This window comes from Staurois parvus, unplaced genomic scaffold, assembly GCF_062004578.1.
Source record: "Staurois parvus isolate SC_StPar_1 unplaced genomic scaffold, SC_StPar_1.0 ptg000238l, whole genome shotgun sequence".
NCBI classification, from domain to species: domain Eukaryota; kingdom Metazoa; phylum Chordata; class Amphibia; order Anura; family Ranidae; genus Staurois; species Staurois parvus.
Window position 1 is genome coordinate 3,292,098 of NW_028318034.1, and position 26,990 is coordinate 3,319,087.

Sequence of the window (26,990 nt, forward strand, 5' to 3'; positions counted from 1 at the left end):
TTATTCAAATGCAGCTCTGAAAATTGGATGTATTTTTTATTCCCTAATTGTAGTGCCATCTTCTCTTTACAGTTATTTTAGAAACATACACATTTTGTGTCTAGAATTGCAATTAGCACTAGTGTGAAGCCACCACTCAGTTATAGAGGTATATGTAATGCATTCACATGTTCATGTACAGTACGTGTACATTATCTGACAGCATTCATAAAAAGTGTTAATAAAAAAAGTCTCCATGTTGCTCATAATGGCCAGTCTGATTCCAACTATAATTGTTGCAGAATATCATATGAGAAAATCTGACTGGATTCTGTTGGCATTGCAGATACATATTTGTTTCTACCTTATATACAAGATCCATTGAAAACGAATAGATTTTTAATTGTAAGCTCTCATGAGCAAAGAGCTCCTGCCCTATTTTTTTTTTTTTTTTAAATTATAGTGCAACTTGTACTGTCTCTCTTTATTTTTGCAAAGCACTGCAAAAATCTTTGGTGCTATATAAATCCTATATAAAATATTCCCATAGTTATATTGATGGAGAAACCTAGAAAATGAGAGCAGGAGAACGCCCCACCCTCACCCTCCCATATGATTTTACTCCTATGTGAGCTACAAGCAATGCGTTTAGTGCTGTGCGTTATATATGTCATACCACTAATTGTATTTTTATATAGATGTTATTTGTACCATAGGTTATTCATACAACTAGGACTTTGAATTGTACCGTGTTCAATGGATAGGCACTTTTGCTAATGCCATAAAAGGGAAAGTAATGCATCAACTACTATAAACATCACAATGCATTTATTAGCTGGACCAGGCAGTCATGCTCACAACTCTATAGGGTCATGGGTTATATTGTTTTAGGCTTTTTATAACACAAATTAAGCAAATCGGTATCCCTAATATTTTATAAACATTATCTGTTAAACAGAGGCACAGATAAGTCTTTGGAGATTTGCATGCCTCCATTGTCTTGAGTTGGATGGTCACGCAGGATATAATTTGTGCAATAGGCATAAAACTTGTGATCTAAGCCTGTGAAGAGCCCAGTTTCATAATTATTTGGCCAGCTTTTCTTTTTCGACCTTGTCTGTGGATTCGTCATCAGCTTCAATATCATCTAAGTGTGGAAGTTCACTGGATATGTGGATTTCAATAGTGCTAGCTTCAGAACCTAGCAAAACAAAAGAGAATTGACTCATATGCAGTGTCTTCTCATTAACGCATCTGCAGTGACTTCTACTAATACATGCAATACATTTTATCATCAGGTATAAAAACTGTTGAAATGCAGAAAAGAAATCAACATTTTTTTTATAAAAAACAAACTATTATTTGAGGTTTTCTGATGCTTTTATTACAATATTCTTATTACTCTCAGTTAGGAACATTTGCATATCTGGGCACAGTTATATCATCAATGGTTCTGCCCCTTGCCCTTCTTTTTTAACATTACATCTTTATTATAGAAAATAATATAAAAAACATACAAAACAAAAAATTGCAGAATGAAACAGTTATAAATGTGAATGAAATGTTGCTACAAATATATAGGAAATTATAAGCAGAATCTAAAATTGGTGGAAGGAGTAAATAAGTAATACTGTAAAAAAGTTAAATAATAAGTAAAAGAAATGTAATGGAATGGTATCTGTTATTGGAAGATAGCAATTGAGGAAGAGATTGATTCCACACCCAAAAATTAATCAGTTGTGTAGAAGACTTTTAGGGATATTAAACATCCTAAACATGCTTCAACTGGCCCAGATCCCAAATCGTATGCCTAATTTTTCTAGCAAGCCCTGCTTTCTTCAAAGCATTCATGATTTGGTTGATTTAATTCTCACAGACTTGGATTCCAATATTTAGGAATGGTCATTTCACAGCTGAATTTTATACTAAGTTCACTTTATTTCTAGAGGAATGAGGAAAATCAACTGCTAGTGTATATTACAAAGCTAAGTAGGGTGCGCCCGCATAGTTCATTGACATTGCTACTACTCAAACCTTTTAACCAGTACATAAGTACCATCAGTGCAAATTTAAAGATGAAGTATCATTAAAACTATAAAATCCCTGGTGAATTTCTCAGGGGCCCAAGTATGTGGAGCACTTTGGAGCACTTGGTCATGTTTTGATCAGTGCTGCAGTTGCAGGGTTAGTGTGATCAACAGCATGCGAGCACACCCCCCCCCCCCCTAAACACACACACACACCACCACACGCTCATCTCTGGCAGCAGGCACATGATGGAGATCAGCGCTGTCATTCATCACATCAACACATTCAACACAGTCCACCATAAGAGTAAAGGACCACACAGTGCTGGCAGGGCTGATTATTGGATGCTAGCCGCTAGTAAACATCCACTGTGAGGGACCTCCCTCCCCAGCAGTTTGCATAGGTTTGCCTCGGGGAAGTTATCTTACAAACTGTTCTGCCATTCTCTGTTCATGGGGCTACGATAAAGGCAACAGGTGAGGCTATGATTATATTTTAGGGGATTTTGCATCTGAAACACTGTGCATGATCCTTTTTAGACATTTCTGACAGAGCTAACCAAGGGCAGATAGGGTGTGTGTGTGTTTTTGCCCCATACTAAGTAATATGAGTCTTCATTTTACTATTTTTGTAAAATGAGACTCTGAAAAAGGGAGGGGTGGCTATACTGCCATGTCCCCCCGCCTCCCAGGAACACCAACAAATTGGGCTTCAGCCTGTGGTGGAGCTGACAGCAGAAGCAGAAAAACATTTTTAATTTTATTGCACAGTGCTGCCACGGATCAGAATGGACCAAGTGCTACAAGAATTTTTTGAAGTTGTGTTGATACTTGGATGGAATGAAGTTGTGGTGATACTTCTTCTTTAATTAATATTTCACAGTTGTCTATATAACTGGGCACTTTGGGAAATATACTGGGCAGTTCTGTACTTTATTTTGTTTGTAATGAAATTGTGATTGTAATAATCAATGGCAGAAGAAGGAGCCACAAGAAAAAATTTAGCAAGCAGCTCACCACTTCCTCAGTTGGCTAAATGGTTTTTGACACCACATTATACTTGGTGTTCTTTGGTACTGATACTGTAGATCAAATGCTCAGTAAAATTAGATTAGTCCTTTTAAGGGTTAAGTATCGATAGGGCATAACTACACAGACAATTTAAATTGCTCACCACTGAGTGATTTAACAACCGTTTGCATTTTAATCCCTGGTTCACATATATGCAGCCGTGCGGGCCACGTTTTGCATGGGCACAAGAGCCCATTCATTTGAATGGACTCCCATGCCCGTGATATGCAGGAAAGAAGTCTCTGCACTTCTTCCGAAAACGCAGCTCACACAGGAACTTCGGTTCCCAGTACTGTTGTGTTTTCCAGTGCGGGCGGTGTGCCATTAAAACTGCAGGTCCGCATTCCTCTGTGCGGGTGGTGTGGTTGCACGGATTTTCGGGCAGATCTGCAGCAGCACCACCCGCACAGATATGAACCAAGCCTTAATCAACATGCCTACCAATAACGTAATGAGTGAGTGGGTAAAATATTCAGAGATAAAAATTACCCATGTAGCTTAGCCTTTAGTGTGCACACATGTTCCAGGATTGGGTCAAGCATATGTGGGTCAAGGATAGGGGGGTAGGTTTAGGGGTTTTTTAATTTATTTGTTGGATTAATATCTGAGTATTAGAGTGTCAGAGTTGAGTGACATTAAACCGAACCTGTACTCCCTGTTAAACTTTTAAAAGTCCTGCCTCAAAGTAGCCGTCACAAGATAACTGTTATTACCTTTATCAGGCAGAAAAGGCCATGGCTAAGCACCCAGGAGCCCTAAAAACACAGCTCACTGTCTTTTGATATACAAATGACAACAACTTAGCACTGTCCAGAGCCTGAACCTGCCTTTTGCTCCTCATGCTCAGTAAAGCCACTTAATCAGTTTTGGACCATTTGTGAGACAAATGATATATTGACTCTCGACCACAGGAACTGGGTCAGAAAATGCATACAAACATGCCAAGCAGGATTAGGGAGGGGGAGCATCATAACGCAAATAACTTTTTCCTTCAGATATGCTTTGGGGACCCTGAAGGGTGATATTATGAGTGTAAATTACAGCAGGCAGAGTTGCTGAAAATATACTATTATTACACAGCTGTTTTAGAGTACAATTTTACTTTTTCAAAAGCTCGATGAAAAACAGTTCCACTTAGCAGAAATGTGTTTTTAATTACACTGCTATTTTTTGGTTTAGAGATTTTGAATATCAAAAATGTGTTGGAATAAATGTCTAGCTTTAGTTTTCACTTAACTTAGCAAATGAGTGAATTAAGTTAAGTGAAAATTTAACTTTGCAAAGAATACCCATTATTGGGAAAAGTATATTTAAGAAAAAATACTGGATTTTTGCATGCAAGTGATTGGATGATTGGAGTCAGCTCAGCTTGACTTCATACATTAAGCTAAGTAAAAAATTCACCATGCAAAGTGATCATGATCTATTCCTTAGTAAATCCCAATGTATCTGGACTTTTTTGTTACTGGGCAAAAACAATGGAATGTCACTGAAAATGCTATTTCTATTCAGTCACTTTTTATGTGAGTGAATAGGAGAAAGGTATACATCATTAAAATCAGATCTTATAAACCGCCTCGTTTTTTAAATTATGTGGTTATTTCACGAAATATAACTTATCTATAAAAAGGACAAAGGAATATAGGTTATATGTAAGTACAGTATATAAATAGTTTTAAAATAATTGTATAAAATTCATATTTATTTTTGTATAGATTTTACTCATAACAATACAATAAACATACTCCCTACAAGATGAAGAAGATGGACACTTTATGGCTAAATGTATATAGGCAAAGGATGTACTCATATGTTAATAATCATGAAAATAGAAAACACAATTATTTGGAGGTTTCCTGAAATGTTTTTAGTAAGATATAAAACTTTCTATTGGTAAATAGTATATTTGTTCATGAAGACCTATTCATCAGACCAAAAAAATAGGGAGGAAAAAAAAGTGAAAAGGAAAAAGTTAAAAAAGGAGATTTGATTTTATATAGACTGTCACTCCAAAAAAGAGGTGTTGTGAATTGGATGTGAATAGGGCACATAGCAGTGATTTGTGTTTATTCAGTGTAGGGAAAAAGTAAGCCATTGTACATGTATGAACAAACCCTAAGGGTAATCAGTGCCAAGATAAGGCTTGGTTCACAGATGAAATCAACAATGGTGCTGGCTTGAGGGAACAACTACAATGAGCTCCAGGACATATTCTGGCCAGGTGGTACATAGGAAAAAAAGGCTTGCACAAATGTGGAGTAAGAGAGACATGTGTATGCCACAAATTTTTGTTTCACTTTGGATGCATTCGTTAATTAAAAAACTGCATTTCAGATGCTTTTGTTAATTGAACTGATTCATTTTTGGAATTTGCTTTGTATCTTCGGCATTCATTGATTTCATTTGGAATAGCTGGCTACCACATCCTTAACAACCATGACTCATCTGCTGCCAGCGGGATTCCCCATTGTCAGCAGAATGTAAACAAAGTATCATCAATCCGAACCAGGCTCTTCTGATCTGGTATGAATTTTGAGGGAAACACCACACTTGTTTTGTTTGATGTGGGTTCCCTCCCAAAATCCATACCAGACCCTTAGGTTTTAAGCCAGGCAGCAGGGTTTATTTTTGTTTTTGTCATGTGGGTTGGCGTTCGTCATGATTGACACTTTCATTTCCATTGAAGGACATGTTTTTAATATTTTTTTTTTTAACAAAGGACTTAAAAAATACTGTCTTTGCATTTTTATTTATTTTTGACATTTTTTGGTGAATGAGTAGGGGTACTATGTACCCCATACTCATTCACATGGGGAGGACTGGGATCTAGGGGCCCCTTGTTAAAGGGGGCTTCCAGATTCCAATAAGTCCCCCCCCCACAACCACTAGGCTAGGGATGTGGGTTAGAGGCCCTTGTTCCCATCAACATGGGGATAAGGTGCTTTGGGGGTCCTCTCCCCCAAAGCACCCTCCCATGTTGGGAGCATGTGGCCTGGTATGGTTCAGGAGCGGGAGTACTTGCTGCACCTCCCCCTTTCCTGGTCTGACAGGCTGCATGCTGAGACAAGGGCCTAGTATAGATTTTGGGGGGGACCCCTCACCATTTTTTTTTATTATTTTGACGTGGGTTTCACCTTGATATCCATACCAGACCCGAAGGGCTGTTTTTTAAGTTTTTTAATTCCGGCACTTTGTATACATTCTGCTAACAGCAAGGAATTCTGCTGACAGCAGATAAGTCATGGTTGTTAAGGACATGGCGACCGCCCACTTTTTAGCAACCAGCTATTCACAATGAATCCAAATTAAATAAATGTATTTGTTATTTTTTTTTTCAGATTCATTGACTATATCCATTAGGGAATTCGGATACTTAAGCAAGTAGTCACTACAGTAAATGGAATACTTGCTATAAAATAGTACGTTTATGCATTCAGGTAAAATGTCTATACATTCTTTACGCAGCCAATTTGGAGGATTCCAGGTAATCCCCTATACCGTCACTTTGTTGGCTCCATGAAATCTTTTCAAATCATATCAGAATTAAAACAAATTCCCTTAAAACTGATTTCCGTTTGTTTTAGACACCAGTTTTGTATGATTTATATTGTGTTCAGATCCTTCACTACAGCAGGCATGATCATTGCACACCTGAGTGAAGGAGACTCTACCTATGCTGGATTCTGAGTAAAGTTAAATATTTACAAGTTTTCCATTAAATATGCATTGAATAAAAGAGAAACATCAATATAACGGTAAAAAGACTTTTATTTTGATGACTTCAGGTTGTAAAAATAATCCCTCTTATGTTTTTGAAAAGTTGTAATTTAGCATTTTGAAATACATATACTTTTAAGCTACTATTATAATGCCTCACAGCTACTTTTCAGAAAAAAGACATTCTTTTTCACAATGCATACAAGAAGAACAGACATTATTTTCCAAAAAAAAAATATTTCAACCTGTCAAAGACACAAGTTTGATTAACTTTTGATAAAGGTGAAAAAGGATGAAAATATTTAATAAAAGCGCACTGAACTTCACAAGTTAAAACAATATAAGTACATGAATCTTTCTCTATACTGCACTTTATGCTTCTGTTTCATATTCAGTGATATTCTTAGTATCTACTATTATTCTGCGTGTATTAGGGGTGCATTGCACCTTCTCTCTTCTACATATTATTATTCAGCTATGAGGCTTGCATCCTTACTTTCTCTGTACTTCTACTCTCCTGTCATTCTCACTTACTGTATTTAACTTAAGCTAACTTAGGCACAGATCACTATCGCTACCCTATTTGTTACCTTGGAGATATAAAAATGTTTTAGTTTATGTTCTAATATATATATATATATATATATATATATATATATATACAGTTGTGTTCAAAATAATAGCAGTGTGTTGAAAAGAGTGACTAAAGCTCAAAATCCATATAATAGCTTTTATTTCCATAAACACAAATGCATTGGGAACACTACACATTCTATTCCAAATAAAAACATGAAGAACAATATATCAAATTTGTGTTGTTCCTCTAAAAAAAATTTAAGAAAAGTGAATATTAGACTGTTCAAAAAACCACTGTTTCTGAGAACTGTTGTACATCTGTGTTGCATGGAGTCAACCAACTTCTGGCACCTGTGAACAGGTATTCCAGCCCAGGATGATTGGACTACATTCCACAGTTCTTCTCTATTTCTTGGTTTTGCCTCAGAAACTGCATTTTTTATGTCACCCCACAAGTTTTCTATTGGATTAAGATCCGGGGATTGGGCTGGTCACTCCATAACGTCAATCTTGTTGGTCTGGAACCAAGATGTTGCACGTTTTGTTTGGGGTCATTGTCTTGTTGGAACACCCATTTCAAGGGCATTTCCTCTTCAGCATAAGGCAGCATGACCTCTTCAAGTATTCTGATGTATTCAAACTGATCCATGATCCCTGGTATGCAATAAATAGGCCCAACACCATAGTATGAGAAACATCCCCATATCATGATGCTTGCGCAACCATGCTTCACTGTCTTCACAGTGTACTGTGGCTTGAATTCAGTGTTTGGGGGTCGTCTGACAAACTGTCTCCGGCCACTAGACCCAAAAAGAACAATCATACTTTCATCAGTCCACAAAATGTTGCGCCATTTCTCTTTAGGCCAATCAATGTGCTCTTTGGCAAATTATAACCTCTTCAGCACATGTCTTTTTTTCAACCATGGGGCTTTGCGGGGGCTTCTTGCAGATAGCTCGGCTTCACATAGGCGTCTTCTAATTGTAACAGTACTCACAGGTAACTTTAGACCTTCTTTGATCTTCCTGGAGCTGATTGTTGGCTGAGTCCTTGCCATTTTGGCTATTCTTCTATCCATTCGAATGGTAGTTTTTAGCTTTCTTCCACGTCTTTCAGGTTTTGGTTGCCATTTTAAAGCATTTGTGATCATTTTAGCTGAGCAGCCTATCATTTTCTGCACTTCTTTATATGTTTTCCCCTCTCCAAGCAACTTTTTAATCAAGGTACGCTGTTCTTCTGAACAATGTCTGGAAAGACCCATTTTCCTCAGAATTTCAGAGAGAAATGCACTGTAACCAGCATGTACAACATTTGCTGCCTTCCTTCCTTCCTTAAATAAGGGCAATAATTGCCACCTGTTTTTCAAAGAATGAATGACCTCACTAATAGAACTCCACACTGCTATTATTTTGAACATGCCCCTTTCAATTAGTGATTCAATTACACGGAATCAGCAGCATGCATGTCATGACAGTTGGGTCTGTTGGATTTCTATTACTCTACACCTGCTAGTAAATTAGTTGCCATGTAGAAATATCATTTCTACCAAAAACAGTGATTGATCAGGTTAGTGATGTCTGACTGCTATTATTTTGAACACAATTGTATGTATATATATATATATATATATATATATATATATATATATATAGTGATCAGTCATAACTTCAAGACCAATGACAGGTTAAGTGCGTAACATTGAATATCTCGTTATCATGCTATTTGAAGTCGGTGGGATATATTAGGAAGCAAGTAAACATGTTGTCCCTGAAGTTGATGTGTTGAAAGCTGGAAACATGGGCATCTCAGTTTGATGTGTATGGGGCTGGTAGCCACAGACTGTTCAGGGTGCCCGTGCTGACCAGTATCCACAGCCAAAAGTGCCTACTATGCGCAACATCAGAACTGGACCAAGGAGCAAAAGAAGGTGGCCTAGTCTGATGAATCATGATTTCTTTTATATCATGCAGATGGTCAGGTGCATGTGTGCTGCTTACCTGGGGAAGAAATGAAGCCAGGATGTATGATGGGAAGAGGGCAAGTCGGCAGAGGCAGTATGATACTTTGGACAATGTTGTGCTGGAAACCTTGGGTCCTACCATTCATGTGGATGACACTTACCATCTACCTAAACATTGTTGCTGACCTTCATGAAAAAAGTATTCTCTGATAGTAGTGGCATTTTTAGCAGGATAATGCCCCTGCAACACTGTACAAATGGTTCAAGAATGGTTTGAGGAACACCACAATGAGTCAAAACAAAACAAGCCCGATCCATGGAGACCCCACACTGCAACTTACAGGAATAAAGGATCTGCTACCGCAGGTTTGGTGTCAGATACCACAGCATACCTTCAGAGGTCAAGTAGCGTCCATGCCTCAACAGGTCAGTGCTGCTTTTGGTTGCTGCTTTGGTTGCTGTTTTGGGGCAGCAAAAGGGGGACCTAATAAAAATTAGGTCGGTGGTAGTTAAGTTATGCCTGATATATATATATATGTGCATGCCTACCAGAAACTATCAAATTATTTTAACAAACTGCAATGTTTCTAGATTTACATTAGCAGAGGACAACAGGATAGGAGATGGTCTATAGAGACTTTTATGAATGACGGTGGAAATGGTGGGGCAAAGAAGTAGAGTTGATTTTGTCCACAGTGTCTATGTAGGCTGTTAGGGATACACAGGGTACATACATTTTAAACATCACAGTAGCAGACCAGGATGAACTACCAGAGAGACATAGCGAAGTCATTCCAACTAAAGAGACTATGACTGTATGGTGTTGCAGTTTTTATGACCAGAAATACCCTTCCAATAGTAATTTCATGTGGCAGTCTGCCATTTAAGGGGTAACCTTTAGAACATGTAGACTACCATGGGGAATGTTTATTAATTAAACTGCTATGCACAATTTTATATTTCTGCTCTTTCTGCAGCAGCTGCGAATGTCCCCTTTCCTTGATCCCATTAATGAAAAGATTTTATTTACCTCCTTTTTTACTGTCTGTCAGACACAGACAAAGTAAAAAATGTTAAACACAGAGGCCTATATAAATAATTTTTTTTTTGTATTAACATAGTTGTAGTAATTCTCTTTTACTTTAACTCAGCACCTAACAAAATCACAAATTCCCATGTTAGGTGAACTGATCATGAGGTAAAACCCCTCACAACCCATCCAAAGTATAAGGAAATGAGCAGAGAGTGATAGGCTGTGATGGAGGATAACAGCTGAAAGTTAATTTAATATGGTCAAATGGATTTGTAATTTAAAGTTAAACACACATTTAATATGGCCAGATGGATTTGTAGAAGCGGTTTAATGTTCAGACCAATAATAGCTAATTGTAAATGTAACCTGGAATTATATCAACATGCAATTAAACATACTCTGTAGTCACGTTCATATAATCAATAACACTGTTATCATTTCCATAGCTTATTTTCTGAAAAATATGTTATCAATTCACAGCAGTTCTGTACAATGAGACATAAACCCTTCTATAGAGGCCCTGATATAATAAGGAATGGTTGGACAGACAGAGCAGCATAATTAGGAACTACCAGCCTTGGTAAATAGGGGAGTGCCTGGTTATCCTCTCAGCTATACTCCCATTACCTTCAGAAAGCATGCTCAGTGCCTCATCCGTTTGCTGGCTGTTCCCCATCTCAGCTTTGGTGGGGTCCTGGATGTAACCAGGGTAGTTCAAGAAAGAACCGATTCGGCCATTGTTTTCAGCCACAGATGTACTGGTCAAATGTTCAAATGAGATTTCCTTGTGCTTTAGCCTGAAATCAATGTTCCATCCTGTCCATCCATACAACGCCAAAGTAAAGAGGAATCCCTGCATTGGATTCAGTATGCCCTTAATAGAAAAAATATAGAAAATGTATAAGTTTAAGATTGCACAAAGACATAGCATACTGTATACTGGGAGCTGATAATACAATAAGCTTTGCAGATTGCAATTTGCAGTGCATATGGAAAGCAGTCACTTCTAAGAAAACAAAGTTAGGGAATAAAAATGGAGCTCTGGTCATGTTTGTAAAAATTAAAAGTCAGCAGCTACAAAAACTGTAGCTTCTGACTTTTAATAAACAGCCACTCACCTGTCCCATGATCCAGCGCTGTGCTTGGCCCAGAGGTTTTCAGTTTGTGTCCTCTCTCTCCCTAGCACCGGGATGTTTGCTATGGGCAGCTTGCAGCATCACAGCTGGGTGCCCACTGCACATGCGCGAGCAGCACTGCGCACTGTGAATGGTCCTGCAGTCTTCTGGGACTTGTCACATGTCCTAGAAGACTGTGGGTAGGGGGGGGAGCTTCTGCTTCAAATTGCCTAGGCAGTTGGAGTGGAAGTCGGAGTGAGTACCTGTGAAAATTGGGTACCTGCTCCCCAAAAGTGCCAGATCCTTACTAGGAGCAGAGGAGGAGGCCAGTGGAACTTCCTTTTGTGGGTGGAACACTACTTTAAATAGGATTCCAACAATGTATTCTATGTGGTCAGAAGAGAGGGAAGCGCTCTCTTGTACTTTAATTTGTTGGGAAAACTTTTGTGTTGTGAACTTGAAGTGTATTTTGACTTTTGCAGCCTAATTTAAAGCGCTGAGCAAACTGTTGGCATTATATAAATCCTGTATAATAATAATAATAATTAGGATAACAACTACTTTATATTTGTTGTGTTCCCATTCACAAAGCTTAACTGAAAACATTTTATTTTAAAATGCTGTTTACATTTTGAAGGGTTTTTTACTTGCCTACTATAAACTACCTACCTAAGTTCTCCCTATTTAAAATGTTACTAAACCCACAACAATAAAATCAGTCTGTATATGCAGTAAAGCATGCTTGTTATACTCCCTGTGGAACCCAAGGGTTTAATCCTCTGCATTGTGTGAAAAGGCTGTTTGATCCTGTCTTCTCTGATCCTCCCATTTCTCTGTTGTCCCCAATCCATCCAGCTGATAGCACAGAGCTCTTGAAGTCACTCTGCACATGCTCAGTTTGGTGTATATTGCAAGAGAGTTTTTTTTTCTTTGGGAGGGTGCATGTGGTCAGCATAGGGCCAATCAGCACTGTCTAGACAGAGGGTCAGGGGTTATGCAGCCTCATAGCACAGTCAGAGGAGAATGAAAACTCCTCCTACAAGCTTTAGCCAGTGCTCCGCTGGACACTGATAGAAGTCAAAAGACTGCTATATACTGCTGATGAGAAAAGGTATTTAGCAGAATAGCTTGCATACCAGTGTGCAGTATAATTCCACTCTAAAGAAACAGTTAAGAAATATTTGAATTATTTTAGGTATGCTGTGTAAATGGAAACAAATAACAAAACACCGTCGCAAGACTGGAAATACACTTTAAAGCATATTAAAGCCAGAACTGTTTTCTGCAGTGTTGAATATAGTAGGGAATGGTAGGCTTGATAAAAGAAGGAGGTCCCTCAAAAATGCATTGCTTAGTAAAACGTGTAAACATATTACTGTAAAAGTCTCCCCGTCCAAAACTGCGAAGATGCCACTGCAGCCTGCTACATTCCAGGTATTGGCAGGTCCCACCGTGCTACCTTTCTCATCTATTAGCCAAGATCCAGGACAGACTTCTAAAGATCACCTTGTTCCAAAGCTGGCGCCAGGGGGCTGGTTGTTTCTGTCTTTCACTGATGCAGGAACTCCCTATCAACTCTTGTAAGCTAAACTGTTTGTTTATCATTAAAGGTTCGTTAATTATCCCTGTACTTAGGTCAGTGTGTCCCCTCTCTTTATATCTGTTGTTTGGTCAGACTATGGTTTATCACAATAATGTTTTGAAGAAAGGCTGCAAGATCTGTATGTGGTAAAAATGTTAAGCACTACACCATCAGTGTACCAAGTAGGGCAAGTTGTAACTTTCTTTTTATTCTGTAGTAGGGAATGATTAAAACCCCTGTCAAGTATTTTTAGTCTGTATTCAGATGGGTGATTGCTCTTTACTTACTGTTCTAGACACAGAAGTGAGTAGAACTTTCTCCAAGTAAGAGGAAATCCACTTTTAAGCCGGCCATACATGGATCGAAATTGGCCACCCCTTGCGAGGTGGCCACTCCAATAGCCAAGGATCATACAGGTCTGGTGTTTCCAGATAACCTGATGTTAGGCCTGGTGTGCAAACTGGGGCCACGTCACCGGAATTGAATCACCATAAGTCGTGTGACCTGAACCTGTGTCATCGAAAGAGACATACCGCCAACTCTCTGGAAAGAGGCTGGGATAGAAGGAAGTGTTTCAGAGTCTCCAGGATGATGCATTTAGAAGGGTGGCCTCTTTGTCAAGTCCAGAAGGACTTGATAAAGAGGCCATGCCTCAAAATGTATTGTCAGGTTCAGGAAGACTTGACAAAGAGGATGCACCTCAAAACGCATTGTCAAGTTCAGAAGGATTTGACAAAGAGGACACGCCCCGAAACTCATCGTCCTTTAAAATAAAAAAAAAATCTAAATTTAAAAAATTTAAGTTAAACCCAAGCGCATAAAATCTCCTAAAAATAAATTTGAGACCCCCACCCACATATAAGCATGTACAAACGTAAACACACTCATCATGGGCACCTACATATAAAAATGTCTGTTGCGATACACATGTTACTTATCGCCATGCACGCCGGCGTGAGAGAGATAATTCTAGCACCATACCTCCTCCATAATGCTAAACTGATGACCTATATCGGGCTTTTAAAGTGTCTCCTATAAAAGAAATATGTTACTGAAGTTTGTCGTTATTTCACGGGCGCACACAAATTTAAGGTTTGATGTGTTGCGTATATACTAGGTGCAACCTCATCTTTTATGTTTCATCAAAAATTGGGTAATTAATTGCATTTGAGTGCCCCAAAACTAACTTTAGTGTGTTTTTTACTGAACTTGTGCATTTACTAAATATTTTCGGTAATATCATGTTTCATAAAGCATTGGAACTAGCAACATTTTTTTCTATTGGGTGACTGCCTTCAGAAAATATATAATGTTTTGGGGGTTATATGTAATCTTTAGGCCTAAAATTATTTTTTAAACGTGTGCAAAAGCGTAAACATGGAGGGTCAGGTCACCTCATCCTTCAGTGTATGGATTGGTTAGTCAATGTCTACTTAGACTTCTGTGTTTACAAGGTGAATATGGATTACTCTGGTGTCACATATAACCTAAATGGATACATTGATAGTATTTTCTTATTCCAATATTAGTTTAATGATTTATTATTTTATCATTTATCTGATGTTATTATAATTAATAATAGTAATAACTTAGCATGTAGTACACATTTGGCTTTTGCTCTATATATGCTGTATATAGTTTGTTTTAGTTCTCAGTTTACAATGGTAAGAACCTGGACAAAAGCATGCAGAACACTTAAAATAACTGGAAGCATGGTATCTGGCACTTAGTCATTAATAATAATATCCAAGCTTATTGAAGTCATGCCTGGCTTACCATGATGAACCATGTGATAAGTGCTGCATTCCTGACATTCTTCAGCTGGTCTCCATTCATGCCTGGCTGCAGCTCCAGATAGAACAAAAGGCTCTCATTGATGACATTGGAAAACCAACTGATAAAAAGATAAAAGTGCCATTTATGCTAAGAGCAGTCACATTTATTACAGCCCATCATCCCCCTAAACACATACCTGTATGTAATACAAAAATAACTCCATGGTATCAGAAATTTCAAGATACTTTATTGGAAAAAAATACTTGATGTACTTGTAAAACCATTTCTATTACTGAGCAGACATGGCCTTGTTTCACAAGCTTCTCATTTAGACAAGGTTCACACTACTGTGGTTTCCATGAGGGTGCTTTTGCGTGGACACAGCAGCCCATTTATTTGAATGTACTGCTGTACCTGAGGGAAATGTAGGAAAAAGGTCTCTGCACCCTTCTAAAATCACAGCCACAGGGAAACCACATAGTGCTATGTGCTTTCCAGCATGGGTAAAAGCGCTGCAGATTCCAATGTGTGGGGAAGCCATTAGGAATTAATGGCATCCCTGTGCATCTGCAAACAGCAGTGCATTTTTGGTGCTTGTGCGGGAAAGTGTTTGATTTACACATAGTCCCACACCCACTTAAGTGTGAACCTAGCCTTTGTATGGCTGCTCTAACATACACAGCAGGCCAATTAAGAACAGTCATCATGTTTATTTTTCATGCACATGCTCATGCATGTTTTTAGATGCACAAAGGGTCACTCCATACCTTGAGGTTACAACAGATAGTAAGGCAACCATTTTGAAAGCTTTGTGTTGGTAAAACCATCCCATTATTGGAGCAAAACAGAGAAATAATTGGTGTAAATCTTAGGGTTAGAAAATACATATTTTAGTGTAGGAAACGGGTTAATATGTGAGGCAGTGTATCCAAAATCCTGTCCTGAAGTCCTAACAATGACTAATGGTTTAAAGGTAATCTCACATATGAGTAATAAGTGGAAGCATCTTGGGTAGATCTTTACAAAATATGAACTGTTTGGGGAACCTAAGGGCAGGCTTCAGAAACAGAGATAAAAAACAACTTCAGAAGCATTTGCTTCTAATTCCCATTCCCATTCCTCCAATGTCCCTCAGCATTTTTTGCATGCATGGGAAGATTATGCCTCCAGTTTTGTGTATATAAATATTTCATAAATGTGACTTAAAAGAGAAGTATAACCAAAGCTTTTTTGGCTGTACTTCTCCTATGGATCATAGGAGTGCAGTTAGATCTGCGCTGATTCCAGTAATAGCCCCCCACACCCAAAACCCTCCCTGTGCACCATATGTTTCCCCCTGCTGCCCAGGCCCCCCTGTGTACCCCCACAGTGCTGCCAGCTTCCCTCCTCTCCTTCCCACCAGCAGCTGCAAGCACACAATAGGATCCTTCAGGATGGAGAGTGGGGGAAGGGTCCAGTAAATATGTCACATTTACCAGCCCCTTCCTTTCCTGAATTAACACAATGAGTACAGATGACTCATTGTGTTCATTCATAACTGAAACATAGTAAACTCTGTTTTTGTGGGGGGGGGGGGGGGCTGTCAGGTTAGCTGTATGGGGCCTCATGGTTTCTAACAGCAGCCCTGAGTATACGTATTTTAATGGTTTGTTGTTTTTGCTAATTAAAGGCATCATTAAAGTCCCATTGGTTTTGGTTAAACATATGGTTAAAGTCCATTTGCTGCTTGTTAAGGATATGAAAATAGTTAAATGTCCATAGTATGGACACAGTTCTGAATGTTGGCATTGACATCAGTTGTACTCTATGTCAGGCTACAGAAAGCTGCCACTTTTAAATGAGGGTTGTCACTATAAAGACATTTAAAATGCCATGGGGGCTATTTACTAAAACTGGAGTGTGCAAAATCTGGTGTAGCTCTGCATAGAAACCAATCAGTTTTCAGGTTTTATTTTTAATTGAACAAGCTGAAGTTAGAAGCTGATTGGCTACCATGCACAGCTGCACCAGATTCTGAGTGCTCCAGTACTTTAGGCATGGAATACTAAATACATTTCTTCATATATGCAGATAGCCACTAGAGCAGCAGTTCTCAACCTGTGGGTCGCGACCCCTTTGGGGGTCGAACGACCATTTCACAGGGGTCGCCTAAGACCATCGGAAAACACATATTTCCGATGGTCTTAGGAACCGAGACACCGCTCCTCTATCCGTCTCAGGCGATGTGTGGGAGGGATGACATGCTGCCCCTGTCACCTGGCCACACCTCCGGGATCACTCAACAGCTCCGCCTCCTCGCCGGTGATTGGCCACCGGAACTGTAGCTCAGGAGAGGCACACAGGCGGCCAATCACCGGCGAGGAGGTGGAGCTTGGAGAGGAGGAGCCGAGCGGCAGCGCACGTAGATCAAAGAAGACTGAGTAAGGGAGCTGCCGGAGCGAGTGAAGAGGAGAGCGGCCAGAGAAGGAAGACAGCTGATCGGTAAGTGTCTGTACCGTGCAAATTTTCTGCTGCAGCCAGGTATGCTGGCTGTAGATGGGAGAGGGAGGGAGCGAGCCCAGGCTGGAGCAGGGGTCAGCAAGGTAAGTATCATTGGTGTCAGTGGGAGGAATAGTGCCCCATCATTGGTGTCACTAATACCAATGATGGGGCACTATTTCTCCCACACATACACCAACGATGAGGCACTATTCCTCCCCCCACTGACACCAACGATGGGGCACTATTCCTCCCCCCACTGACACCAATGATGGGGCACTATTCCTCCCACTGATACCAATGAAGGAGCACTATTCCTCCCACTGACACCAATGATGTGGCACTATTCCTCCCACTGATACCAAAGATGGGACACTATTCCTCCCACAGACACCAATGATGGGGCACTATTGCTCCCACAGACATCAATGCTGGGACACTATTCCTCCCACTGACATCAGTGATGTGGCACTACTCCTCCCACAGACACCAATGATGGGACACTATTCCTCCCACAGACACCAATGATGGGACACTATTCCTCCCACAGACACCAACGATGGGGCACTATTCCTCCCCACACTGACACCAACTATGGGGCACTATTCCTCCCCCCACTGACACCAATGATGGGACACTATTCCTCCCACAGACACCAATGAAGGGGCACTATTCCTCCCACTGACACCAATGATGTGGCACTATTCCTCCCACTGATACCAAAGATGGGACACTATTTCTCCCACAGACACCAATGATGGGACACTATTTCTCCCACAGACACCAATGATGGGACACTATTCCTCCCACAGACACCAATGATGGGACACTATTCCTCCCACAGACACCAATGATGGGGCACTATTCCTCCCACTGATACCAAAGATGGGACACTATTCCTCCCACAGACACCAATGATGGCGCACTATTGCTCCCACAGACATCAATGCTGGGACACTATTCCTCCCACTGACATCAGTGATGTGGCACTACTCCTCCCACTGACACCAATGATGGGGCACTATTCCCCCGCCCACACACACACTGACATCAATGATGGGGCACTATTCCTCCCACACTGACACCAATGACGGGGCACTATTCCTCCCACTGAAACCAACGATGGGACACTATTCCTCCCACTGACATCAGTGATGTGGCACTATTCCTCCCACTGACACCAACGATGTGGCACTATTCCTCCCACTGATACCAAAGATGGGACACTATTCCTCCCACAGACACCAATGCTGGGACACTATTCCTCCCACAGACCCCAATGCTGGGACACTATTCCTCCCACTGATACCAATGATGGGGCACTATTCCTCCCACTGATACCAATGATGGGGCACTATTCCTCCCACTGATACCAACGATGGGACACTATTCATCCCACTGACATCAGTGATGTAGCACTACTCCTTCCACTGACACCAATGATGTGGCACTAGTCCTCCCACTGCAAAATTACAGTTATGAAGCAGCAATGAAAATAATTTTATGGTTGGGGGTCACCACAACATGAGGAACTGTATTAAAGGGTCGCGGTATTAGGAAAGTTGAGAACCACTGCACTAGAGGAAGTATTTACAATTAAAATGTAAGATTATGCGGATCAGTTATTATGTAATTTCAGACATGTCAGAATTGCTTAAATAGTATAAACAAAATATTTAAAAATAAGTATAAAGAAAAAAAATGAAATAGAAATGTATTTCTCAAATCTTAAACAAATAGTCCCAGCACCAGTCAAAATTCTTTACTGCTAGGCTGCAAAGAAGGACCGCTGCCCTCTATGAGAGCAGCAGTCTCTCATCGCACCTTCCACTGAGTCAGACCTATAGTTGTGCAAACAGCAGGGAGATAATTGCACTGAATATTTTTGGCTGTGAGATCAATTGGGCTTTTAACATCTGCAGAAGAGAACACTGGTGTGTTCTCTGGCATGGATATCAATCTTATTTCAGACATCTACAGACTTTGGGATCGATTTGTAAAAGGCAAATAGACTGTGTACTTCATAAGTGTAGTTGTCCTACAGCTTTGGAAATTAGGGGAAGCTCTTCTGACTTTCATCATCCAATCATATGCAAGACAAAATGCTGTTTTTTTTCTTGCTTGTGATTGGGTATTCTTTGCGACACGAAGCTTCATCTCATTTACTATGTTCCAGAGAACTGCTCTTGCAAAGTGCACAGTCTGTTTGCCTTTAGTAAATCCACCCCCTTGAATGTTTCTTATAAGATGCATTGAGGTTGATTTACTAAGATCAGAGAGTGCAAAATCCGGTGCAGCTCTGCATAGAAACCAATTAGCTTTTTTTTCTCAAAGCATAATTGAACAAGCTGAAGTTAGAAGCTGATTGGTTACTATGCACAGCAACACCAGATTTTGAGTACATCAGTTTTAGCAAATCCCCTCCATGGATGGCACATACCAAAGACAGTATTTCAGGAGAGCCACCACATACCAACTGTAAAACATGGCTAGGGAAATGTTATGATTTGGGGTTGCTTTGCTGCTTCAGGGCTTTGACAGTTTAAAGTAATCAGGTCAACTACAAATCCTATCCTCGATCATATTTTGGGTTCTTGCTGAGTTTCACCAAAGCAACCAATTGTACTAGCAATAGGAACACTACATAATAATAATAATAATAATAATCTTTCTTTATGCACTCTCCAGTTTTAGCAAAGCAACCCCATGGTCATTATCTTTTAACCCTGGTGCCTGACGGAAAGCTTCTGGTCGCTACTTGCCAGTTTGAGCTTTCCGATCATGTGACCGCTGGGATTGGCTGTCACCGATGTGAGCTTTCGGTCACGAGCCAGTAACTGTGCTGGGAGCATGCATGGTGTGCGATCTTGGCACATGTTTGTTTACATCTGAGTATGCAAATATGAGACCTCTTGGCGTCAAGGCCCACCAGCCGAGAAGCCGCATATTTGTGTACTGTTGGTGCAAAGGGATTAATAACAAAATAGGCATACCTGGAAAAGAAGAGAGCAAATACTTATCTCTCCTGCTGCTCACACCATCAGAACACTTCTCCATTCATAAGATTACCTCCGCTGAGAATCTGGGGTCGTTGATCTCCTCAGTCCCCTGCAGAACTCAAGGGTTCTTCCCAATGACCTCACGCCACTACAGTATACAGCAATGGCATGGGATTCAGTGAGAACATTCAGTGAGATCTAGGACGGCCAAGAAGATAGTCGCTCCTAAAAGTGATGGTTTCTCAGAGGAGGATTTCTTGTAAAATGAGTGGAGTTCTGATGGTATTGACAGCAAAAAAAGGAAAGTGTTCACTGTTTTCTTTTCTAGGTATGCCTGCTTGGAAATGTATTTGGTTAATGAAAACGTTGCTTTAAAACCCATACCTCCATCAAAACTTCTGATGAAAGACTTTTGCAAAGTAGCCTAAGTAATTAATCCTTGTCAGTAACTATGAAGGACTATGCAAAGAAAATAGAAATAGCTACTTAAAGGTGGAATTTCATGCTTTAGCGCTTATAAACTACTGAAAATGCAGCGACGCATGTTGTCAGTTTGTCACAGAAACTTCCAGTTTGTATAACAGTTCCCAAAGGTGCATTTACTGTAGTTTATATTCACAAATTTACCAGAATATGTAACAATGGCATTGTAAAATCATCTTAACTTTTATGTTTTTGCTTTCTAGTCAACAAAAAAGGGAATCAGTTACCATATCATGAAAACCAACATAATCTTGAAAAAACGAATCTGAATTTCTGTTCCTAGACGTCTTTCATTTTCTGTATAGATTCCTTGTCTTCCTTTCAATAATGTGGCAACTAACAACACACAAAATATAAGGTTATTAATATGAGTATTATGAATTTGTTATAAAGTGTCAACATATTAACACAGCACTGTATATTCAATAATAAGAGGGGTAAATTACAAATAAAAAAAATATATTAAAATATGACTCAGTGGGAAGGAAGGGACCAGCCCAAATGGATGTTTAATCTAAGAGATGGGAGAACACTAGATATGAAAGGTAAAAGAGATGGCAATGGTTGGAGGTGATAGGACCTTGCTACATGGTAAAAGATGGGAAGGCATCTTTACAGAAATCTTGAATCAATAGATGTGATAAGGTTATGAATAAAGAAAGCAGTAATGCTGGAGGTCATTGGAAGATTGCAGAGTTTGATGTATGGTATTTATGAGGTCAGAAATAAGGGTGGGGGCAAAGGCATGAAGAGTGTTGATGGAATCACAAAAGTACTTCAATATTATTATCAGATTTATAATGAACCAATAAGGAAACTGGCAAAAACATAGCAAAGATGGAATGGTGAGAGAGAGAAATACATCTTTCTGCAGCATTTGTGATAGTCTTGTTAATGGAATACCAGATATGAGAATTTTGATTTAGCCAAGACAAGAAGTTATAATGGTGTGGGCTCCACATTTAGTGGACTTTTGAGGAATGCACATTTCTAGGATGTTATGAAAAAGGAAGTGACAAGACTTATGTTCTAAACATGAGAAATGAAGAAGTCTGAATTCAGGGTAACTCTCAGGTAGAAAATGTGTGGGGTGAGGAGAATGACTGCACTATTTACAGTGAAGCCCTGGCCAGTGGCCCTTTAAGGGGTACAGCTGCCACATGGCCTAGGCATTCGAGGCATCCACTAATGCTGTTGGTGTCTCCTTCCTCTCCCTTGTCATGATTGGACTGGGAAGCTACAAAGAGAGGAACCTGAAGAGGACAGTCAATGGCTCCTGCAGCAGCCAAAGCCTAACCCACCAAACTCACATACTCAAAGGGGCTGCTGGAGTGTGCAGTCCCTGAGAGTGGCCTGTCCTGAAAAAGGTGCTGGGAGCCTGTTTGCAAGGGACTACCATTGCTGATCTGAACAGAACTGCAGTGAGCCGGGAGACAGTGTACAGGACTGCTGAGAGACTGCTGCTGCCAGGGTGACCTGTACTGGGCTGCCTGTGTGAGGAGTCTCTGTATGCTAGGGTCCCATGTGTCACATGTTGGATCCAGTGAGAGACTGCTGCTGATCTGGTAAGAGACTGTGGCTGTAATCTGGTATAGGTTGCACCTGCATTTTAATAAGAGTCAGCAGCTGTACCTGACACTCAAGGAGAAGACAATCTGGAAGTGCTGTGGGAGAGAGCAGGACCATCCATTGGCTTTTGTGGAACTGCCGTGGACCCACCAACTAGTGAGTTAGGCCTTCTGGCCACTGACTTTCCCTTATTGTGTCAGAAGTGGGTAGCACTCCTGCTCCAACACAGCTGCTGTTCTCATTCCAGCATACTGGTTTTGGTTGTGATACAATCTCCCTGCCTGTCTTTCCACCTGCAAGGTGATTGATGTGGTCAGTCTTTGGGTGGAGATCAAACCTGATTTAAGCCATCCAGGCCTGTAGTCTAATGCTTGTGATATTGTGTTTGTAACACATGCTCCAAGCTCCCTGTTCGTCTGTCAGTTTGGATTCCCTAGTTGATGACCTCAGATTGGACATCGACTACTCTCTGAACTCTGTTTGCCTTTTCACTATGGATTTAACCTAACTATTCTGAACCTTGACTGCCTTGTACCTGGACTGTCATTGAACCACTCTGCCTGTCTGCCAACCGCAAGTACTCATTTGCTGTGTTCAGTTCACGCCTACCCGGCATGGTAGCCAGGCACTATATCATTGTGTAAAAGTCCTGGGGTAACGAGTACTGGTAGGCCTGCTTGCCTTATGGGAAAGAGGGCTGCTATAGGTGAAGAACACAGAAGACAGCTATAGTTAGGGGTAAATGTGACATTTTGCCATTCTCTGGGTTACTGTTGACCTTCTGGGATTACCTTAAACCATTTCTTTTTTGGAGTAATCCATGTTCCTTTAAGGAGTACAAAGAATCACTCCACCAGAGAACATGGGTTCCAATGCCAGCAGACTGCTAGTGACCCCCTAGCCAGTGGCTAGGCAGGCCATCCTTTTAGTCCTGAAATTGCATAAATATTTGTGCAGTTATTAACACTATCTTTGGCCTTATGTAAGATTTATTCTGTAGTGTCAGCATCATTCCCTTACCCCTGTCTAGTATATTTGGTCCTTCCATTTCACAGACAGTTGGGAGGGAATGAACGGCATTCATTTGGCTTGTCTAAACATTTTTTTAAGAGAGCAATTGGATTTTTTCTTGTTGTGCGGCTCTAGATTTTGACATTTTTTTTAAATCTTATTGAAATTCTAAAGGTGTGTGTGACGATTGTGCGCAATAAGGACATGGAACCTGTACGCGGCAGCCATTTTTGTTTTTCATGAGCAATAATCTTCCTCCCCTCCTCCTGAAAACTGGAATTTGTAGCTGTAACTTTTTGGAACTTCAAAAGAGCCTCTTATCTTAATTAAAACACAAATAGCCGCCAGCGTTCAGGGCTGTAAACAGCTAATTAGTCTTCGCAGGATGTCTGTTTCCAAGAACCATGAAAAACACATTCCTCTGCCCTATCATAAAACAATAATAACTCAGTCAAGCAGTCACACATGACCTGTAAGGCCATTAGAGCTCTAGGACTGCAGAGCATTCCATAAAACGTCTGTTCCACATGTAACAATTCCATGTACAATTCATAGAATTCAACAGCAACAGGGCACATTAAAATTAGGTATATATTTGAATAGGAAATATCATGCCGAACAAATGAAGGTCATACTTGACTATGTTAGCACATAGGAAAGGGGAGAAAGCAGTCTCTTCCCTCCTGGGTGAAAAAGGTACAATGTGTATGGTATCCCTGGGTTCGAAATATAATTCAGAATAATAATCTGCCAGTTGCTAGAATACCACCTGCACGTATTGGAGGTTATTAATATTAGTGTAAAACTGTAGTTGGGACTTCTAGCACTCATCCCTTAAACCAGATTATTGGTCAGTAGGTCTCTGTCCACACCCCCTTGATATCATAGAAAAAAGGGATGACAGGATTTGTGAAGATTGAGCTCTAGTTTACCATTAATCAAGGAACATCTTAACGGACTTAAGAGATAGGGCAACGTTTTTGCTCGGACAATTAGACTCTGCTAAAACCAGGATTTTGCAAGTATTCTGCCTTCTTAACTCTTTTCTTTTATTTCTTTGTTGCTTTATTGTTCTCTTTATGTATTTGTAACATCCCTTTCTGTAAATATTTTAATTGCACCATGTTGACCTTTTTAGTAATAAACCCTATTTTGAAAAGTGTTGAAACTGTCTCTAAAGCTTTTAATGCAAGCTAAAGCAGTGGTTCTTAACCTTGTTGGAGGTACTGAACCCCACCAGTTTCATATGCGCACTCGCCAAACCCTTCTTAATTGGAAAAATAAAATATGATTTTTAAAATTCAAAACATAGGTATATATTTAGGTATATATTTATACATAGGTGCACAAAATGAACAAAACCGTTAAGAACAAAGAATAAAACCATTAAAACATGATTTTCACACAAAAACAAAAACATAATAATGAATATTTACTGCACGAATCATATGAGTCGAGTGTGGGTCTTCACCTCCGCCGAACCCGCAAGACTGACTCGCCGAACCCCTGGGGTTCGATCGAACCCAGGTTAAGAACCACTGAGCTAAAGAATCCTTGTCTCTTGAAGAGTGCTACTGTATATAATAATCTTCTGAATATACTTGTCTATGGTGACAGTGTGTGTTACAGACGTTTATTGTTCACATTTGTTCTTGCTAACATTGTGGAGGGTTGACAGGCCCAAAGCTATCTGGTGGCAATTTGGTGTTTGAAAGGTTAATTGTGTAATTAACCTAACCCAGTGACAATAGCTCTCAAACTGCTGGCACATAGATTGTGGTCCCGCGAGCTGGAAAATCTTTGTGCAGGGTACAAGCTGAGAGTGGAAATGTTACACAAGTGACAGCGCAGGGTGAGATTGGCTTATCCTTTGTCATGAGTTGGTGAGAAGGGCAGGGGTCAGGCACCGCGTTCGTCACAGTGTGCCCTTAAATCTTAGGTCAGTTCTGCAAAAAATTGTAGTATTGAAGGCCAAAGGAAGAGAAAAAATTTGATAAGAGATGTGGTATAAAAAAAGAAAAACAGCAGTCCAAAGACTAAAGCTCGGTACATACAGTCAGGTCCATAAATATTGGGATATCGACACAATTCTAACATTTTTGGCTCTATACACCACCACAATGGATTTGAAATGAAACGAACAAGGTGTGCTTTAACTGCAGACTGTCAGCTTTATTTGAGGGTATTTACATCCAAATCAGGTGAACGGTGTAGGAATTAGAACAGTTTGCATATGTGCCTCCCACTTGTTAAGGGACCAAAAGTAATGGGACAGAATAATAATCATAAATCAAACTTTCACTTTTTAATACTTGGTTGCAAATCTTTTGCAGTCAATTGCAGCCTGAAGTCTGGAACGCATAGACATCACCAGACGTTGGGTTTCATCCCTGGTGATGCTCTGCCAGGCCTCTACTGCAACTGTCTTCAGTTCCTGCTTGTTCTTGGGGCATTTTCCCTTCAGTTTTGTCTTCAGCAAGTGAAATGCATGCTCAATTGCATTCAGGTCAGGTGATTGACTTGGCCATTGCATAACATTCCACTTCTTTCCCTTAAAAAACTCTTTAGTTGCTTTTGCAGTATGCTTTGGGTCATTGTCCATCTGCACTGTGAAGCGGCGTCCAATGAGTTCTGAAGCATTTGGCTGAATATGAGCAGATAATATTGCCCGAAACACTTCAGAATTCATCCTGCTGCTTTTGTCAGCAGTCACGTCATCAATAAATACAAGAGAACCAGTTCCATTGGCAGCCATACATGCCCACGCTATGACACTACCACCACCATGCTTCACTGATGAGGTGGTATGCTTAGGATCATGAGCAGTTCCTTTCCTTCTCCATACTCTTCTCTTCCCATCACTCTGGTACAAGTTTATGTTGGTCTCATCTGTCCATAGGATGTTGTTCCAGAACTGTGAAGGATTTTTTAGATGTCGTTTGGCAAACTCTAATCTGGCCTTCCTGTTTTTGAGGCTCACCAACGGTTTACATCTTGTGGTGAACCCTCTGTATTCACTCTGGTGAAGTCTTCTCTTGATTGTTGACTTTGACACACATACACCTACCTCCTGGAGAGTGTTCTTGATCTGGCCAACTGTTGTGAAGGGTGTTTTATTCACCAGGGAAAGAATTCTTCGGTCATCCACCACAGTTGTTTTCTGTGGTCTTCCGGGTCTTTTGGTGTTACTGAGCTCACCGGTACGTTCCTTCTTTTTAAGAATGTTCCAAACAGTTGTTTTGGCCACGCCTAATGTTTTTGCTATCTCTCTGATGGGTTTGTTTGTTTTTTCAGCCTAATGATGGCTTGCTTCACTGATAGTGACAGCTCTTTGGATCTCATCTTGAGAGTTGACAGCAACAGATTCCAAATGCAAATAGCACACTTGAAATGAACTCTGGACCTTTTATCTGCTCATTTTAATTGGGATAATGAGGGAAAAACACACCTGGCCATGGAACAGCTGAGAAGCCAACTGTCCCATTCCTTTTGGTCCCTTAACAAGTGGGTGGCACATATGCAAACTGTTGTAATTCCTACACTGTTCACCTGATTTGGATGTAAATACCCACAAATTAAAGCTGACAGTCTGCAGTTAAAGCACATCTTGTTCG

The 26,990-nt window shown here is 40.2% G+C and overlaps 1 protein-coding gene across 2 annotated transcripts in view; it reads right to left on the reverse strand.

Annotated features, from left to right (window-relative positions):
• Positions 1–792: 792 nt before the first annotated feature.
• Positions 793–26,990, reverse strand: part of LOC149459999 (G protein-coupled receptor 143-like) — an 85,736-nt gene continuing 59,538 nt past the window's right edge. For both annotated transcript variants that reach the window (XM_089680286.1, XM_089680285.1), the window contains exons 6-9: positions 21,024–21,132; positions 14,837–14,954; positions 10,991–11,237; positions 793–1,180 (exon numbers count right to left, since the gene is read on the reverse strand). In XM_089680286.1, the coding sequence (XP_089536412.1) occupies positions 1,065–1,180; positions 10,991–11,237; positions 14,837–14,954; positions 21,024–21,132 (590 nt within the window). In that variant the 3' untranslated portion in view covers positions 793–1,064. The remainder of the gene's footprint in view (positions 1,181–10,990; positions 11,238–14,836; positions 14,955–21,023; positions 21,133–26,990) is intronic.